Source organism: Bemisia tabaci, chromosome 3 (genome assembly GCF_918797505.1).
Source record: "Bemisia tabaci chromosome 3, PGI_BMITA_v3".
Taxonomy (NCBI): Eukaryota; Metazoa; Arthropoda; class Insecta; order Hemiptera; family Aleyrodidae; genus Bemisia; species Bemisia tabaci.
Genome location: NC_092795.1, coordinates 30,506,081 through 30,524,693, shown reverse-complemented (window position 1 = coordinate 30,524,693; position 18,613 = coordinate 30,506,081). Strand labels below are relative to the sequence as shown.

Sequence of the window (18,613 nt, the reverse complement as noted above, 5' to 3'; positions counted from 1 at the left end):
AATGGCAAAGGATTGCCGGAATAGAGCAAATTTAGTCACTGGGCCGGGGTCATTTTATTCGCACAGCCTCCTCGCCGCCCTCGTGAAAATGTATGGAATTTTTCTTTTGCTGTATTCAGTGTTGCCAAATTATTCTACTAGCGCTTCTTATGAATTCCACTGACAATCAGCTTAAACTCGTGAAAAATCAGCCAAAAAACAAGTTAACCCTTTTAGTCACCGTATCCATAATACTGCTCGATCGTTTAATGGAGTCTTATGCGAAATCGCATTTCCTGTACTGTGATTGGGAGTAACACTATGTTTCGACCGTTTTACTCACTGGTGTGATGAACAATATGTTTATCGAACAGGAACAAGTTTGAAATACTACTTTCTCAAGCTGCTTATTTATCAGTCATACGTAGACCGTTAAAACGCTTCAAAAATTTCTTATCATCATCAGGAGAAAAAATGGCGTTGAAGTGATTTTTCAGCACTTTAAAAAACAATGATTAGACAGTTGATCGATGAATTGATAAATTCTGGATTTTTGGACACCTTAAGAATTTCTGAGCATCACATCGCGCTTTCTGAAAAAAAAGGGTTTGGATTTTTGCCGGAATATCGGTGTACAACACCAACTCCGGATAGCTGATATGGCCCCAGCTAGTTATTTTGGATAGTAGGCAAACCCGATTTTGGTATCTACGCTGACTCGGAAGTTTAGCTAATATCTAAACTAGTTGGGCATAAATCTAAACCTGGTTTGGATCGCTAAATTGAAGCATCGGCAGCAAATTTTGGGGTTTGTAGCCAGGGGACAGTTGAAAAGAGCCCCCCAAAATGGATTATTAACGGAAATAATGTCTAAAACCGCGAAAACTATGGTCCACGAGACTCTTAGAGGCATATTTCTCGATATTTACGTGCAGAATTTTTTTGACCTATGTCGGGATTAGAACCTGGGACCTACCTAACCGAAGACGAGGATCCTACCTACTGAGCCATGCCGAGATCTTAATGATCGGGGACGAAAAACCCGCATTTACCTTCCAATTGCTAGGACAACCAGGATATCTTGACCAATTTACAAAGCTTTTGTTCGATTTTTATTTTAATGCATTATTTTACTTCATTTTATTTTTTCACTTCATTATATTATTTTACGTCATTTGTTTTACTTCATTTTGTGTTTTTGGTTGATTTTCTTTAGACTTCAGGTATTTTATGTATTTACTTTATTTATTTATTGACTTTATTTTATTAATTTACTTTATTTTATTTATTTACTTAATATTATTAATTTACTTTATTTTATGAATTTACTTTATTTTATTTTTTACTTCATGGTATTTTTTTACTTTATTTTTTTTTTTTTTTTTAGGTAGGTGCTTCGTTTTATTTTTTTTCATTCAACAGGGATGAAAGTAATTGTTCCTCAAATTTTGTTATAATCAGCATTTCCTTACTCTCTCTAAAATAGGAAAAAATGATGTGAAGGTCTTAAATAAAAAAGATTAGCTTACAAGGGGGAAAGTGGATAGAATGCCTAGTCAAATTCTAAACACGCATTATTCCCTTATTATGCAGTTCCAAAAGGTCATACCAGAAAAAAATCTTTTGCTCAGTTTCAAGGTATTTTTTGGTAAATGATAACAATCCTGGCACGGAATAAGAACCCAGTGTATGTAGACAGCATAAAAATAATATCACTGAAATTATTGATTTTCGTTATGAATTCATTTAACAGGTACTTGTAAATTTAAATTGAATGTAGGACAAGCATCCATCAATTTTTTTATCATCAATCGATCAAAAAGGTACACTACCCACCCATTACAAATCTGATACCTAAACTCAAATCATTTAAATACAAGAAATCAGAGGATAACAGGGCTCTGGCTTTTCATCACCACATAATTCTCTGGAAATTAAAATTTTGGACATGCTAATGATGTAGCATTAAATGGATCGGTTCTTCTCCAGACTTCCAATCCTCTACTCTTGACTCCTGAATAATGGGCACAGAAAAACACAGCTTATAGGAAGACAAACCTGGAGTCATAACCGGTTCCATGAAAATGAAACATACTATTAATATTGTAACTGAAAATGGGGCTAGATATGTAAAGTTGCTAGTAGGTGTATATGTACTTAAGTACTTACGAACTTCTCCTCCGTGCTAATCATTGTTGTTCAGTTATCTGCAAAGTAAGTTCTGCAGGTTGGAAGTGTGGGTATATTGAAGGATATTCTGCTAACTGTCAAATTATAGTTCCGCAATTTAATTGCAGTAAAGAGCTAGAAACTATAATGTTGAACTAAGCAGGTTTGATGGATCGATATTCTAGAGAAGATGGAGAAATGAGTTGAAATAAAATTATTTCAGGGCAGCCTTTGAAAGAATTCCTCCAGAACTAATCTCTGGTTGAGTCATATGAAGTGGTAAAACTTTGAACCTCTTTGCCAGAATTTGATTTTGATGCGACTTGGTACCTTCCTACAAAATACAGTCCATTTCATGGATATATTGGATACGCAGTGACTGTTATGAAAAACCAAGGCGGATAAAGAATGAAAATATATTTTGAGGTTAGCTTTAATGAAAAATAAACAATTGTGTTCTGGCGCTGAGCGGAGATGTAAATTGATTTCTAAGTTGTTATACGAAGTTAAAAATATTTCAGATGAGTTACCTGAGAAAAAAATTGTCACCTTAAAAATCTATGTGCCGCTGAAAGAAACCAAAATATTGAGCTTTGATACATACATGAGGTCCTGATTCTAATTACGAGCGACTCATAGATAGGTACACACTGTTACTATCCCATGTATTAAAACAATAACACCGATATCGAGCGATCAAATGATGATTTGGATAATGCTGATGTTTCTTGATTTAACAAACTGATGATAAGAATCACGGTCAGACTAAAGTCCTCCGGTTTCATCGCGAATTCTTGTCACGCAGCACGCCGCTCGAACGAACAGATTAGTTAAACATCTACACTCTTGAACGAAGGAATACTGCCTTACTTGAAAGATTAAAGATCAGCAATAATGCTTTCAGATGTGTTTAGTTTAATGATTAAAGAATTAGTAACATAATACCTTGACTCACCCACCGGGATGGTGTTATTGTTATCAGTTCCTGTTGACATCATCATCAACAGCACTGACTGACTGAGAGTTAAGTTCTACTGCATTCAGAGAGCGCCACTGATTCCGAGAATGAGCGGTGAATTTGAAATAGCACAGCACTTGAGATAATCAATTTTTATTACTTTTAATTCGTTAACCGACTCGATACGACCGACTCGCGACGCCATTACCATTTCAACTGAGACTGAAAAAGTAACGGACTTTTTTAAACGCACGTGATTCGTCACTGCACCTGCCCTAAACAGTTTGTGACGGTATATGGCCAGTTTGGATTATAGCCGAACTAGTTCAGCTACTACCTAGAAGTGGTTTAGATACAACATAAACTTTTAGGTTTGTGATGAATCTAAAATAGGGTTTAGATAGCACATAAACTTGGTTATGCTAGGAGCTCAAAGGTTTTGTTTCCTACTTCAAACAGTTTGCCTATTAGCCTAATCGCCGCTGAACTGACCAGTTCGGCTAAAATCTGACCCTTTTTTTTTTCAGTGTAGTATATCAGGTATAGTTTGTACACTAAATTTGACCTAATAGCACTATGAAATAACTCCGAAATAAAGTACTTTTCGCGTAAATATCGCAAATCTTCTTCTTCTTCTTCTTCTTCTTCTTCTTCTTCTTTTTAAATCACTTTTTTGAGGTCCAATCCTATGTAATTGCATTTAAAACAATATATTTTCAGTGTGGGGATAAATGATTAGTCATTTAATAATTGACTACAATTACTTGTTAACCAATCAAACACAATTTAAAATGTAGCTTCTAAGACTGTACAAAAGTAACCAGCTTACTGAAACTTTGGACTACAGAAAGTAAGATTGTTTCTTTAAATCTCAAAAAATTTAGTGCGAAACCAAATTACAGCAGCTGAAAAAGTGAAAAAAAAACCCCTCAATGTGCAAAAATGTTTGCCTTTTGATATGCAATATGCCATATTCATCCGAGACGTACTTTCAAAGCTATTTCAAAATGGTTATCGGTCAAATTTCGTGTACAAATACCCATATTCCAAGATGGTATGATGCTTAGAAATACTTCAGAAGTTTCCTAAAATCCAGGAATTATGAAGGGATCAATTGACTCCAAAGTTGAAAATATCCAACCTAAGGCACGAAATTAACTTTTAGGTCAACTGTTCACTTTTCCTGAATAGTTAATGCGAGGTCTTCAAAACAAGTCTTCTTTGGCAACGAAGGGTAAACTCCCGAGTGTAGGTGGAGAAACGTTTCATTTATTCGCAAAATTTGACAACCGCGGTCGAGTGGCCACGTCACATCACGACAGCGGGCCAGTGCGGGGGACGTCAGCCGGCCAATCTTGTCAAGTGGCCCATCCATCAATTCCATTTTCGTCCGCGAAATTAGCACCCCTCCGACCCTCCATTACATCGAACTTCGATCGGTCGATTTCAAAAATCCATCACCCTCGGGACACGAGAATCGAAATTGTCCGATGCATCGACGCTAGTTGAATCGGTGCTGATGACGTATTTGGCGCGCGCGGAGGAGCTGAAATCATTCCAGCCTGACTTTACCTTTCAGGTCTGTAGCCGTGGGGGCTACTCTTGACTGATTAAGTGTGACGTCAGCGATTTGAAGTGAGCACTCACCGATACTTACCGAGGAAACGACTCCTTCGGGTAACAGAGGAGCTTACCTGTTGCGACCGTTCCGGTATGGTTCGGTTTATGGCCTCCATGCATGAAGCTGTCTTTATTTACGGTTGAAATGAGGAGTTCGTATTGGAAAAACTGATCAGAACTCAATTAAGAGAAATTTTTCTGATCTTGGTGGTTGCATCCAATTGGACAGCGTTCAGTGGGAAGAAACTAGGTCCATTGCGGTGTTTTCAAAATCGTGCAATTTTTTCTGTACCGTAAAGAAAACTGATAAGTGATGGAGTCCTTGCGTAGCGAGGTGGAGGGGGAAAGAGTAATGGAGCGAGAGCAAAAAAGGAGAGAAAAACAGAAAGAATACTAAAGCGTAGGCCCAAATACTAGTAAGAAGGAAGATATAGTAATGCTGGGCCCTAACTATACTAAAAAGGAATTCAAGCCAGAAATTTCGAAAGATTTCTGAACGCTTTTTTCTCTCTGTATAGCACTGAAACATGATAGAATTCCTCAGTTGAATCTAATTTTTGGAGCATTTGGATTTCGGCCCCTCAGGATAGTGAAAATGAAGCATTTTTTAACCATTTTTTAGCAAGAGGGATACTCTGGACACAAGGTGAAGGTTATTACACCTTTTCTAAACTTTGTTTTTGATACCTGATCGTATTTAACATTAAGGGCATGCTTTGCAAACTTGGCTGCGAACTATGGCTTGTTCTCTTCTATGGAGCGAGCTTTCTGGACGCTGACTACGTGACAAAAACGCAGATGCAAGAAAGAGGTGGGTTATTCTCGGCACCTGCACCTGCAGCTGAAATTTATGGCCCCGGAATTGAATTGAAGCAGGAGCATTAACTGCAAGATGCGCTTAAACACACCTTTTCTTACGGTCAGGCTCTTATACTCTGTTCTCCGTTGCCTTCCCTCTCATACTTTCCCTTACCCTACCTCCCCCTCCGCACGATTTTGTGATTTTATATCAACGAACAGGTAATTACCTGGAAATACTCTCGATGCTCCTTGTCTTTTTACTTTTTCCTTGATCGATAAACTTACGAGTCTAATTGCCCGTGAATTCCTTGCCAATTATTACGATACGAGCAAATTGCTCATTTAAAGTTTCAGATTTCCGTAAATGTTTCCAATTAAGTATGCGACTCATTAAGTAGCGAACCTTATTGGGAAAACGGTGTGGCCAGAATCAAAAGTAATTAAATTATTTAAGGAACCTATAGCCACCACACTAAAAAATGGTTAAATGGTGAGAGTCCATACTGCTTGAAAAATCTAAGGTATGAACTGCTCGTACGTACCGTCTGGCTTTCGAGGCGTCTATGTTTTGGAGGCTGCGATAGGATTGAGCGAATGCCCCCTTTTTTACCTTTTTTAGGATGCATAAGATTACGCGAATTTTTCTGGTACTGAAAGCTCACATGTTGGCGCGAATATTCAATACTCAACGAGAAAGCGTTTATCTGACAATCTCGGTAGTTTGTGATGGCTAACTTCATCGCGAAAGACTGTTCATTCCCTCCTCACTGAAGGGCATGTCTCTCTTCAACGGATAGTTCTCGCAGCACGAATTGCCAAGAGAGCTTTCATTGACATTTAAGAGGTAAACTAGGGGTCTGTGGCCGCTGCGCGGCCGCCAACCATAGGAAAAATTTGCACGTAAAAAATCGTAGAACAACAATGTTCAAGTTTTATAAGAGATGAATGGATTCAAAACCCGAGGGGTGCACCCAAAAGATAGCGTATATTTATCTCTGATTGCAACGATATGCACCACTTATGCGTTTTACGCCATCTGACCGACTGCACTGCGTTTGGCGCAATGCGAGAAGTATCCATGCGGTCTTGTAGGCGCTAATATGGGCTTGACGCTGACCGCATTGTTTGGCGCAATGCGTGAACTATTCCGAAAGTCTTGCAGGCGCTAATATACGTTTATCGCCAGCCGCCTTGTATTTGGCGCGATTATTCGAACTCGCGTTAGAATAATCGCGGCATCTGATAATAGGGCTTAAGGTGATTCGATAAACGCCATATTTTGTGTTAGAACGGCATGCGATATATCGCATCAGTTGGTTCCATTTTTATCAGCTACTCGTCATTTTTCTCCAACTTTGGGATCGCAATTTTGTTGTCAGGAGACTAAAGCACTCACTTACCAATTTTAACAAAGAAATTCAACGTAATAAAGGCGTGGTTTTTTAGAGAGAAAATATCGCATTCGAGTGCAGTTTCGATATCAGTATCGAATGCGATGTTTTCTCTCTGAAAAAACTACGCCTTTATTACGTTGAATTTCTTTGTTAAAATTGGTAAGTGAGTGCTTTAGTCTCCTGACAACAAAATTGCGATCCCAAAATTGGAGAAAAATGACGAGTAGCTGATAAAATGGAACCAATTGATGTGATATATCGCATGCCGTTCTGACACAAAATATGGCATCCATCGAATCACTTTAAAGAGTCCATGTTGTGTCTCAACTTCGTATGAGCATTCCAACATTGCCTCGTTTCTCCCGCTTAAATATTTTTTCCAAGAAAGGTTGGGAAATTTCTTTATACCCACGACCATTATTCAATCTTTTCATTTCATTTATCATCAGAGGGTAAGACATCGATGACTTGACGAAAAACTAACCTAAACTAGCGTTGACATAAAAATGCGTTTATTTTCAAACTGTTGTCCAAACTTCTACCTTAAACTGACTTCATTTAAATTCGCGCAATCCTCCTATATTTTAAGACCTTCCGCGTAATCCTGGGTTACCGACTTTGGATACACCAAACAATGTATTCATCAGGTGAGTTAATTGAGCTCGAAGGCTTCGAGTAAGGTTAGGTTAACTCTTCGCCTCATGATGATTTGGGAGCAACCAGTTGAGCATGCGGTTCGCCAAATGATGAGTTAGGTTGTGTAAGTAAGTGTCGGGGTGAGCACTCTGCTGGGCGAGTTTTTTTTCAAATTAGGGTAGTTTTTAAACCATTTGATCTTCTCTTTGGTCATCAGCCAACATTCGAATTTGAGTGTCGACTTCTGAAACTGAAAAAAATACACTGAAAAAAATTCTCGGCGTTTTTACCAAGGTCCGTTGGTACCTTTACCATCTCACTTTTTTTTACCAATAATTGGTGATTTAACCAAGACAGACTGATAAGCTTACCTAAAAACCGGTATTTTTGCTGTTTTTTTTCGGGTAAGAATACCACTTTTATTGGTAATCAATTCCCGGTAACTTATCCATTTCCCGGCCATTTTATCTCGGTAATTCTACCATAGTCGATAAAAAATATTGGCGTTTTTACCAAGGTCCAGTAAAATTCCCGAGAGAGTTCAATAATTTTACCGAGATTTCTCGGTAAAATTACCAATTCCATAAATGGTAATTTTACCAAGAAAAAACTGGGATCAAATAGAACCCTGAATTCTTGGTAATTTTACCCTTTTCTTAGTAAATACACCGAGATTTTTTTTTTTCAGTGAACAGTACACTGTGCAGGGTCTCTAAAATATACTGTCCAAAAAAGGGAAGATTTATGGAGAATACGAAGACAAAAATCTTTGCATAGCTAACTATTGCCGCTTGACGGATGTCTGCCTCCAGAATTAAAGGCAAACTAACAGCATTTGCGTGAGTAACATGCTCCCTCCGTGTTGATTCTACTTCCTCCGAATTTTCAGCGAGAAAACACCACCTCCGGATGATGCGATGGAAAAATCCTATAGCCCTCGGCGGAATTTCATTAAAATTAAAACCTGTTACTGAGCCTTGGCGGGATGGCGCGGCTCTGGACAGGGATCAATTCCGTTCAGGCGTTCACCCGACTACCGACCGAGATTTATTCCACCATTCGTCAATCTCGTTTGACGCCGCCTCCGTCCCACCAATGCTCATCGTTTACGAAATTTCCGACGGGGAAAAATCTCGAAAGCTCAGTTGCGCTCGCCATAAAATCACGTTTTGATAGTTGAGACTTACATATTACCAAAACAGAGAAGAACAAAAAAAAAAAACATTTACCCTTTCGTTCACTATATCGACGGTGTAAGTCGGCAATCACATAACTCGGTTTGCGACGTCGCAGACTTCCTGTCATACTTCATAATTTAAACGGAAAACTACTCAACAGCAATTCTTTAAAACTACCGTGATTTTTCTTCTCTGTGCGAATAAAATTCTGCGTAAACTTCGAAGAATGATGCCAATTTGTTCTCCTTTAAAAAAATAACATAGAGGCGGAGATTTTCAGACACCGCAAACGAGTAATGTGATAGTCGACCTACACCGTCGATATACAAAATGTTGTACGGTCATTTACATCGAGTCTCATGGGAAGTTGACGAATCGGCTTTAAATCTCAAATAATTCCGAGTGGTCTCAAAATCTGACGAAATGCACGAGAATTTTGAGCGAAAATAAAATCCTGTGACTGTAAGGGTTAATACAGGTAAAAAGGCTGATTGTCCTCTTTCAATATGACTGCGACCGGGAAGATAACCTTACTCCGGTGTGGAGACACATTTTTCAGCAGGCAATCGCCCACGAATGGAACTTTTTCGGATTGTTTTCTACCTCCCTTTCGCCCTGTCAGATCTCCTCTCACCCTCCTTTGACCCTTAGGTGCCCAAGCTCGGTCAACTTAACCCAAGACTTGCTAAAAACACATACCCCGTGGTTTGTATGGGGCCAGTACATACGAACTCTAGACATAAGTCTACGAATAAATCCTTAAAAACAGAATCTGGCGTGAAATTTAAAAAAAAAAGGAGGAAAAACCGAGTTTCATCTTTAAGGTATGCGTGAGCGACACAGCCGAGGATGGGAGAGACGTGTGCAGACCTCGTTGTTTAGGTTCCCCTCCGAATCTGAGCGACACGGCAACACCTCATTGGCAGTTGGCAGCGTAGATTGGAGCCTTGCGATCTCACGCCTCGCGCCATCGCGCCTTCAATTCTGCAGACGCAACACGGACATCCATCAAGCACGAATAGTTGTATCTCTGCGCCGTCATCAGCTCGCGTCCTTTTCCTTGCTCGCTTTCCATTTTGTGTTGGTTTCAGTTGCCTCATTTTGTAAGAGTGCTACAAGGGCTACCTGAGCAACCCATGTAAATATCAGAGAAGCGTAATCGGGCTTCGTTTTTTAACTTTTCTTCCGAATCTTAGCGACACCTCATTGGTAGCATATGTAGAGCAGGGTGTATATGGAAAGGAGGCATTGAACTTATTGTTAGTCCCTGATATGGATTTTTACGGAGAGATAAAACCGAAAAGGTGAACATTTTTTTTTTTTTTTAAAAAAAACCAGTTTTGAACTTCATACCGCCATAATTCACATTTGTTGGTTCCAAAATCATTTGTAAAGCCTAAACTATCCTTAGAAAAAGCAATTTCTTCGACCAAAAATTCACTTACAAATCTAGGACTCCGTGCACTAAGAGAATAAAATTCGTTTTATATTCAACACCGCAGTTTTACGATTCAGGTAGCCGAATTTTTTGGCTACAGAATCCGAATTTCGGCTCAATGAACCAGGGTTCGGTTACCTAAACCAAAAATCTTAGGTTCTCAAAATGAATCGAACTCTTTTCTTCCCTACGAAACACCTTAAAAAAGCGTTTACGAAAAGGAGCCAAAATTCGGGCAGACCCAAAACAAAAGCCATCAGTGGCGACATAATGACATCTCAAGGGGAAACTTTATCAAGAAGTTTCTTTCGACATTCACACAAACAAGACACAAAACCTGGACCGATAAATGAACAACATTGACCGAAAGTATCCCTCATCCGTTACATGACGAGCCCCTGAACGTATCAAAACGCACGCTTCCCATGGTCCACGCGAGCGTGCGTTTAGTTGTTTCACTCAGCGTTGACTGACTGTCCTCACGCGATTTTGAACCGATCGATGTCAAAACCTAAAAAGGCAATTTTCCGATGAGCATTGAACTCCACAAGAATGCGTACATTCTGGAGTTTATCGAGTATTGGGCATGGGTGGTTTCGACAACAACCGATTCATTCGGTCATTCGGTCCCTGATCAACACGCCCATGCCTCCTCCCACGACATCGGCAATAAATCCCTGGAATAGATAAATCTTCGGCGCTATAGCCACAGACACTCCCGAACGAACTCCTCAGCGAAAAGGAACTAAAGTTCTTCTATTCACTTTTATAAAAGGTTGTAAACAGTTTATTTTTCCGATGCGGAGTTCATAACTCAGTTAAATCGGGGAACCTCGAAATGCCTCGCAGAGGCAGAGGATTATCGATATTTTCTCATTCGAAGCTATGGTAAAGAATCGATTATTAAGGTGTTCTTTGCGGACACCCTGTCTATCGATCTTTTTCCATAGACTTAAAGGGCGATTCAATCGATGTATCGCAAAGCACGCCACGCCACTGATCCCTCGGTTTTCCACTCGGGCATGAAGAACCCGATCCGAGGATTGGAATAAATAGGACTCACCGAAGCGTAAATCAAAGACGTTTTCCACGGGTATCGGATAATTATTAAGTTCTCGGTGGTGGGTTTAAATGTGATGATGACTGTACTGCATTAAGCGAGAAGCGAGTCATACTAAGTTACCCGAGAGGAAAAGAGGTTTAAACTTTTATTCGCCCGTAGGACTCAATGTGGAAAAAGTCCATTTAAGAAATATTACAAACTATTCGCGGACCTTGATTTGTTGCCAGAATATTGGAATTCATTTCGACCGCATTTAGCATAAGGGAATCAACTCGGTTACATTGTTGCATTGTTAAAACCTGAGGAAAAACGCCGTGTGAGCCTTCAGGCGTTGCCAAATATTCCCTGGCAAATCACTCATTTTTCAGGGAAAATTTTTTAATATTTTCCTACAATTTCTCAGATGATTTTGTTCGTAATTTGATCTAAAACTTCTGAAAATTTCAAGGAAAAATATTCAAATTTTCCTCAATAATAAACATTTCATCGAAGGTATTTTGGGAACTCTCGAATGTTCATACGGCTTTCTTCCTTAGCACGACGCCATTTTTGTCGTGCGTCATCATCTTTATTTTAAAAAAAAACGAATGCCTCAAATAGCGAATAACTTTTGTTTTTGCAGGAAAAAGTGGTTAATTTTAAAGGTAAACGATCGTGTAAGTTTAAGTACTGTCTCTAGGTCTAGTATTTTTTATGGCAAGGAGGAAGTTGCACGATTTTAAAAACACTGAAATCGTGCTTGTTCCCTTCTGTTGAATGCAGTCCATTTGTTGAGCGCGAAATCAAGGCACTGTTAACTCATTTCTCCTAATAACGTGGCTAAACCCAAGAATGAACGATAAAGAGGCCTTATCGCATTTTATTGTTGCAAAGTTCCCTTTGATGATTTAATTATTCACTCAAGAACTTTTATAAATTTTTCTCTGCCAATTTTTTGAATTTTTTCCGGTGATTTGACAAAAATTTCCTTAAATATTCGAACATTTTTAAACATTCCTCTGCAAATGCAAAAATGCAAATCTAATAAACCTCTCGTATTCTCCTCTATTTTATGAGATTTTTTCTGAAACTTTTCTGGGGATTTGACAAGAAGTTCCGCAAAAATTCAAAATTTTGGAACGTTCCAATGCAATTTAATTAGCCCCTCGTGCTCTCATATATTTTACGACAATTGTTCTGAAATTTTCCTGGTGATTTTATAGTTTGGTTTCCTCACAAATTCAAACATTTTGAAACGTTCCAATGCATAATTGTCCCTCTTGTTCTCATCTAATTTATAAGAGAACAGAACTTTGTGTTCTTGACAAAAAGTCCAATTGAGGACAAAAGGAGGAAAACAGAAACATTTCCGGGAAAATTTATCTGGAACCCTGAAGTGAAGCAGCAATATAAGAGACGGACGAAGAAAATGAAGGAGTTACGGAAGTAGAATCAATCGTAATTACACTCCGAGCAACTTAAGGTCGGCAAGTGAGCTACGAGTCTATCAAAAAGTGCCAAAGTAGTCGAGGGTCAAGCCGACTCAATCGCTGAGAGAGAAAATAGAGCAAGATAGGTGCATGAATCTAGTCGGTGGATTTCCCAGCTGCTTCCTTCCTCCCCTTCCTCTTGACAGTCAATGTCAATTGATCTCTCTGCGGGATATTAAACTATTTAATTCCCTCCAAATGCGCGCGTCAAGAGGGATTTATTTCGAATGTACCAAACCCACGGTTCCCTACGCGACCCAACCCCTTGCGATGGCATTTTCCAACGGAAAAGAGGTTGCAGAATTGACCCGAAGGGATATTGAGGCTACAAAAAATATCGTTTCGCCTCCCATTTTCGAAATAAGCAATGAAATATACGGAATGCAACATTAGTTACCTCAGTAAGAATTTAATGTCATGAGTTGGGCCTAAAAGTCTTGCCTCGCGGTCAACTTGAACATTCTGGGCTTCACCTGAAAATTTCGATGAAAGCTCTGTTTTTTTTCTTCTTTTTTTTAAATTAAAGTTCGTGCTTTCTAGTCACGTTCGCAATGAGTTCTGCAACTTTGTCGTTTTTTGCAAAATAGACGGGTCTCTTAAATTTCAAAATAAGTCAGAATCTAATTTTAAGTCATGTCTACTTAATTAACGGCCGATTGTAAGTCCACAAAATTCAAGCCCTTCAACGCCCCAAACCGAGGGTCAACCTCGGTCTGGAGAAGGGGGACCCCGGGTTGTGAGTGGTCAAAATCATCTTTATCTTTTAGAAAATATTATTCCCTCTCGGTAAATAGTGCCCAAATAAAATAATTTGCGTTATAATTTGTGGCTTAAGAGGATCTCATATGTTTCAGCATCACGAATTACTTCCTGGTGAACCTATCAATAGCGGATCTTCTTGTGACGTTCATATGCATGCCAGCGGCTGTGAGTCAGTCCATTACCGGACTCTGGATCTACGGCGAGTCCATATGCAAGCTCACATCATACTTCCAATGTAAGTATCCTTGAATTTTCTATACGCACCATACCTTCCTGCCGAAATGGACCACTCATTTTGCGAGTATGTTGAATACTAACACCTTTTCAGTGGCGGTCCTCATGAGTTTGCAACACTGATTTTTCCCAATAAATATCACACACTTTATGTCTAAATGATGAACTACAGGTAGAGCGGAGTAATTTCTTTGAACATGTCATTTGGACATTAGGGAATAAGCATGCCACTTTGGACGTATTTATGCTAAGAAGAAATGCAATTATGAGTTTATTAAATCAAACGGTATCTATATACATAGGGCGTGTGTGTTGTGTGGCTCATATGTACGTTTAACATAATTCATAAGTAGCATGAGTAGTGCGTTCATTTGATGGTCCAAAATGGCAGCAAATTCCCCAAAGCTATTTCATGAAAACTTACACTGAAAATAGAAAAAAAAAACTGGTGAAACCGAGCAGCTCAAGTGATTGAGAACCTACTATTGTCCGGTGCGCACGACCTGATTATTCCGATCTGCGAAACTGAACTAACCGATTGAGGTAACCTAATTCCTGAAATGCGGTTCACCGGCCTGCATAGTTCGGTTTAGCAAATCAAGCGATTCAGCTGGGTGTACTGAGTGACTAATCAGTTCTATATCACTCAAATTGTTCAGTTTTACCGATTTTTTTCTCAATGCAGGACAGAAACAAGTTGGATTTTGCAATCGCTAGCGATGGCAATATTCGTCATGGGAACGTTAGCTTCTGGGATATGAAAATGTTAAGGTACAGTTCGTTTGTTGTATCTTCTGAATTGAAGGGGCTATGTAATTTTGTGTTGACATCTCTTTTTTAACATTTTTAGTTATTTTCTTTGCATACAAGAAAGCTGTTATGTACCAATTATTTATTTTCGTTGGATTATATATGGTTTTAGGAAGTTAACGCATTTAAGTTTCAGGTTCGCTTTTTCGGCGTAAAGTATACATAAGGTATCCCAAAAAACTTGTTCTGTAACTTCGAAAGTAAGATAGATACAGACATGATCTTGATCTCATTTTAAAGATCAACTCAATACCCATCGATTAAAACCAAGATCAGCTCAATCGGATAAAAATTGACCGAGTTATGGCAATTTGAAATCAGCGAGGAAAGTTTACGCCTACGGTTTTTAAGGAAGATTCTTCATCGCCGTAAATCGAAAAGTCGGCCGATAAAGTGATGCTTATTGTGTTTTTTTATTTTCGAGGTGTCATTTATCAACATTTTGTACCATCAAACACAACAGTTGACAGTGCGTATTATTGCAAAGTACTAAAGGAGTTGAGAATGCACATTTCCCGGAAACGGTCGGACTTGAAAGCTTCGTGGATACTCCATCAAGACAATGCGCGGCCTCACACATCGAGCTTAACACGTGAATTTATGAGTAAAAATGGAGTTGAAACAATCCCTCATCCCCCTTATAGCCCTGACTTGGCTCCATGTGATTTTTGGATGTTTCCTACGCTTAAAAAGGAGCTTCGCGGACGAAGATTCGTATCGAAGACCGAAATCCAGAATGCAATTCAAAACTTTTTCAACTCCATCCCAGAGGAAGAATTCAGGAAAACAATGTTGGATAAGTGGCAAGAGCGCATGAAAAAGTGCATCCGGTTTGATGGACGGTACTTTGAAAAGCAAAAGGAAGTTATGGAAGATTCGGAGGAAAGTGGATACGAATATTTACTTTTTGAATCCTGGTAAGCGAAAAATCTTCCTAAAAACCGTAGGGGTAAACTTTCCTCACTAATTTCAAATTGTCATAACTCGGTCAATTTTTATTCGATTGAGCTGATCTTGGTTTTAATCGATAGGTATTGAGTTGATCTTTAAAATGAAACCAAAATCATGTCTGTATCTATCTTACTTTTGAAGTTACAGAACCAGTCCCGGTACTTTTGGGACACCCTACGTATGATATTTTTACTCTACACATATGCCCGAATACGCATCGTAAGGGACCTATGTGCTTCCTAAGTTGCCAAGTATTAATTATTGTTAGATGATTGGTCTAAAACATTCAATACAACCAGTAAAAATTAGCTGTCCCCTACGAGATTCGAACCCCCGCTCGCACAAAAAGTGACGCTCTCCCAGAATCAGAACAGTGGCGTAGCTAACTGAGCTATCTCACCGCTCGGATGTGATGGAGAAAAAGAGAACAGTTAAGTGATCTCGGACGCTGAGCGGGGCTTCACAAAAGACGTCCTTGAGATTTCAACAGTTCGGCCACTGGCGTCCTAAGAGACAACGGATTAACCGTATTACTCTGTGAGACATTGTTTACCTATGCTGTCATATGTCACAAGGTTCATCACACCATGCATTTGCGATCGCGGCAGTAAGCTGAGGCAATATTTCTGTATTCATGGATTAAATCCATCAATCGAGTTCTGATTTTGGCTCATATATCCGTAACGGGTCCTCCAGAGCAATTTTCCACCTTGTACGATGGTTATTATTTCTTTATATCTATGTTTAAAATTTGAGGTGGGATAATGGCGGCTTCTCAAGAGCAACGAGGTAGGCGATCTTTTGCACCAACGAACAGAAAACTGATGGCGAAAAATAGCCAATGAAAACCTCCCAAAAAAAAGAATTTGCCTAAAAACGGAACTTCGTGGTTCTGCGCAGATTTACCAGTCAGACACGACATCTCAAAGTGGAAAAAAACTCGCTGAAAGCGAATTTTAGAAATCAACACAACTTGACGTAGAGACATGATTGGCTAAAAAATACAACGGTTTTTGATACATCGGAAAATCTACCAAAAATCGGAGACTGGGCGAAACGCTCAAGGTCGCAGAGGTATAGGGAATCCCATAGCGAAAGCAACGGAACGATTGTAGTATCATGGGGAACTCCGTTCCCATGACAATATGAATAGTGAGTTCAAACCCGTCTTTTAGATCATGAAAATATGGTGTGAGATATTTCTATTTCGTAAAATAGCTGGTGTTAAAAATGAATCATCTGAAATGTTAGGATCTCTAGTATGAAGAGAATTACGATCAAGCGCTCATGATTACTCTGAATGGACCATTATTTTAAAACCGAATAAAGGTCCACTCAATGCCCTTTTTGGCCCTAACATATTCGCAGAGGCGTTGGTGAGGGCCTGATAGCTTTCCGACACTTTCACACAAGTACATAATCTCCCAATAAAGATACCATACCTGCCTCAATATATTTCATTTTATTTACATGAGTTTGAATGAACAAAGCGAAGGTTTACCGCACTAGGCTTGTCACTGCTACCTCTCCTATTTTGAAGTTTCCACCTTGACTAGGTATGCAGAGGAAAGATAACTTTAGTCGCGCGCCAAAGTTACAAAGGATTATCTGACTCAGGAGTTAATCTAAAAACTTCATAAAATGAGCGTCATTTAGTGCATTAACGTGTAAATGCGAGGGACCTTTTTCCACTGTACTGGCGCATCCCTGATGTTAACATTCGAACAATGTTTCTACCCGTTTGGACTGTGACCCGGCTTTGTGACTTTAATCTATGCAACGCGTGGCACTTGCTTCCTGCGGCATTTCGTTCTCCCAGAGTAGCACAGCGCCAAGATCCGCGTTTAACGAGTTTTTAATTGCTGCAAAAAGCGATTCGCGCCGCAATTTGTACAGGACGCATTTCACTTGGACGAATTCATGCCAAAAGGAACTATGTGCATAGGGATTGCGTGTGACATAGTTCCTTTTAGTATAAATACGTCCACTTCTACTTTCGGGTCCCCGGTCTTGCGGCCCGAAAAGCAGAACGCGTGAAAGATTTACGACCACGGCAGCCATTACTGGACGAGAGGATATCCTCAGCTCCTACAACTTCAGATGCGACTATTGTCAACGTTCGATACGCATGAAGTTTATGCATAGTGTGTAAAATAAAATGTACGTATTTTTGCTAAACGGAACTATACTGCCGTGCTGAGGAAAAATGCCGTATAAACCTCCAGGTGTTGCCAAATTCCCATTTATAAACCACGAATTTCCTGGTAAACGTATGAATGTTTTTCTTCCAATTTTTTAGATTATCTCGTTCGCTGTCTCACCTAAAGTTCCTGAAAATTTCGATGAAAAATATTCATAACTTTCCTCAAAAATAAACATCTTATTGAAGGAAATTTGACAACTCTCGAATGCTCATACTGCCCTAGCACGGCTGTATAGACGAGTGGAAAATATGGGATGTGCTCTAGAAAGCTGCATAAGAAATAATGAAAAAGTGAGCGTGATTCCCTTTAGGGAAATGGAAAAGCGGGATTTTACATTGAAACGGAAGACGAGCGACCGCGGCGGCGGTTTCGTCGCCGCTGACGTCACTGGAGCTTTATAATTCCCATCCAGTTTCACGGTCCTCGAATAACGAGCACACCTTTTCTTTCCCACCCCTCTCTGGTTCCGTTTGACAGGGATACGTCCAAATAGTACCAAGGCTTAACCATTTCAATTCAAATTTTGTCAGTTCAAATCGTTCGAATGGTCGTCAGACATAAATTAATGGTCAGCTAAAGTAATATCATAAATGTGCACGTTTTTCTCCTCCATAATCGACAGTGGCGTGGCGTGAATTGCGATGTATCGATTGTTATGCCGTTTAAACCTATGGTAAAGAATCGATTATTAAGGTGTTCGCTGCGAACACCCTGTTTATCGACCCTTTTCCATAGTTTCAAATGGCATATTAATCGATATATCGCAATTCACGCCACGCCACTGATAATCGATAATGTAATACACTCTAGTTCTGGCACTGATAACTACTGCCAGAATAAGAATAGAACAATCGTTGCTCGACAAAAATCAAAGATAGGAGAAGTGAGCACAAAAATTTAAGGATAATCGCGTAAAAAGAACAAACGGAATGAATTCGTGCCGCTTA

At 39.4% G+C, this 18,613-nt stretch overlaps 1 protein-coding gene and 1 long non-coding RNA gene across 3 annotated transcripts in view; one reads left to right on the top strand and one right to left on the bottom strand.

Annotated features, from left to right (window-relative positions):
• LOC140224233 (uncharacterized) overlaps positions 1 to 854 on the bottom strand; it is a 93,628-nt gene extending 92,774 nt beyond the window's left edge. Inside the window, exon 1 of the long non-coding RNA XR_011899525.1 lies at positions 221 to 854. This is a non-coding gene — a long non-coding RNA (uncharacterized lncRNA). The remainder of the gene's footprint in view (positions 1 to 220) is intronic.
• Positions 1 to 18,613, top strand: part of LOC109029742 (QRFP-like peptide receptor) — a 150,324-nt gene that overhangs the window by 81,148 nt on the left and 50,563 nt on the right. For both annotated transcript variants that reach the window (XM_072298150.1, XM_072298151.1), the window contains exon 3: positions 13,560 to 13,702. In XM_072298150.1, the coding sequence (XP_072154251.1) occupies positions 13,560 to 13,702 (143 nt within the window). The remainder of the gene's footprint in view (positions 1 to 13,559; positions 13,703 to 18,613) is intronic.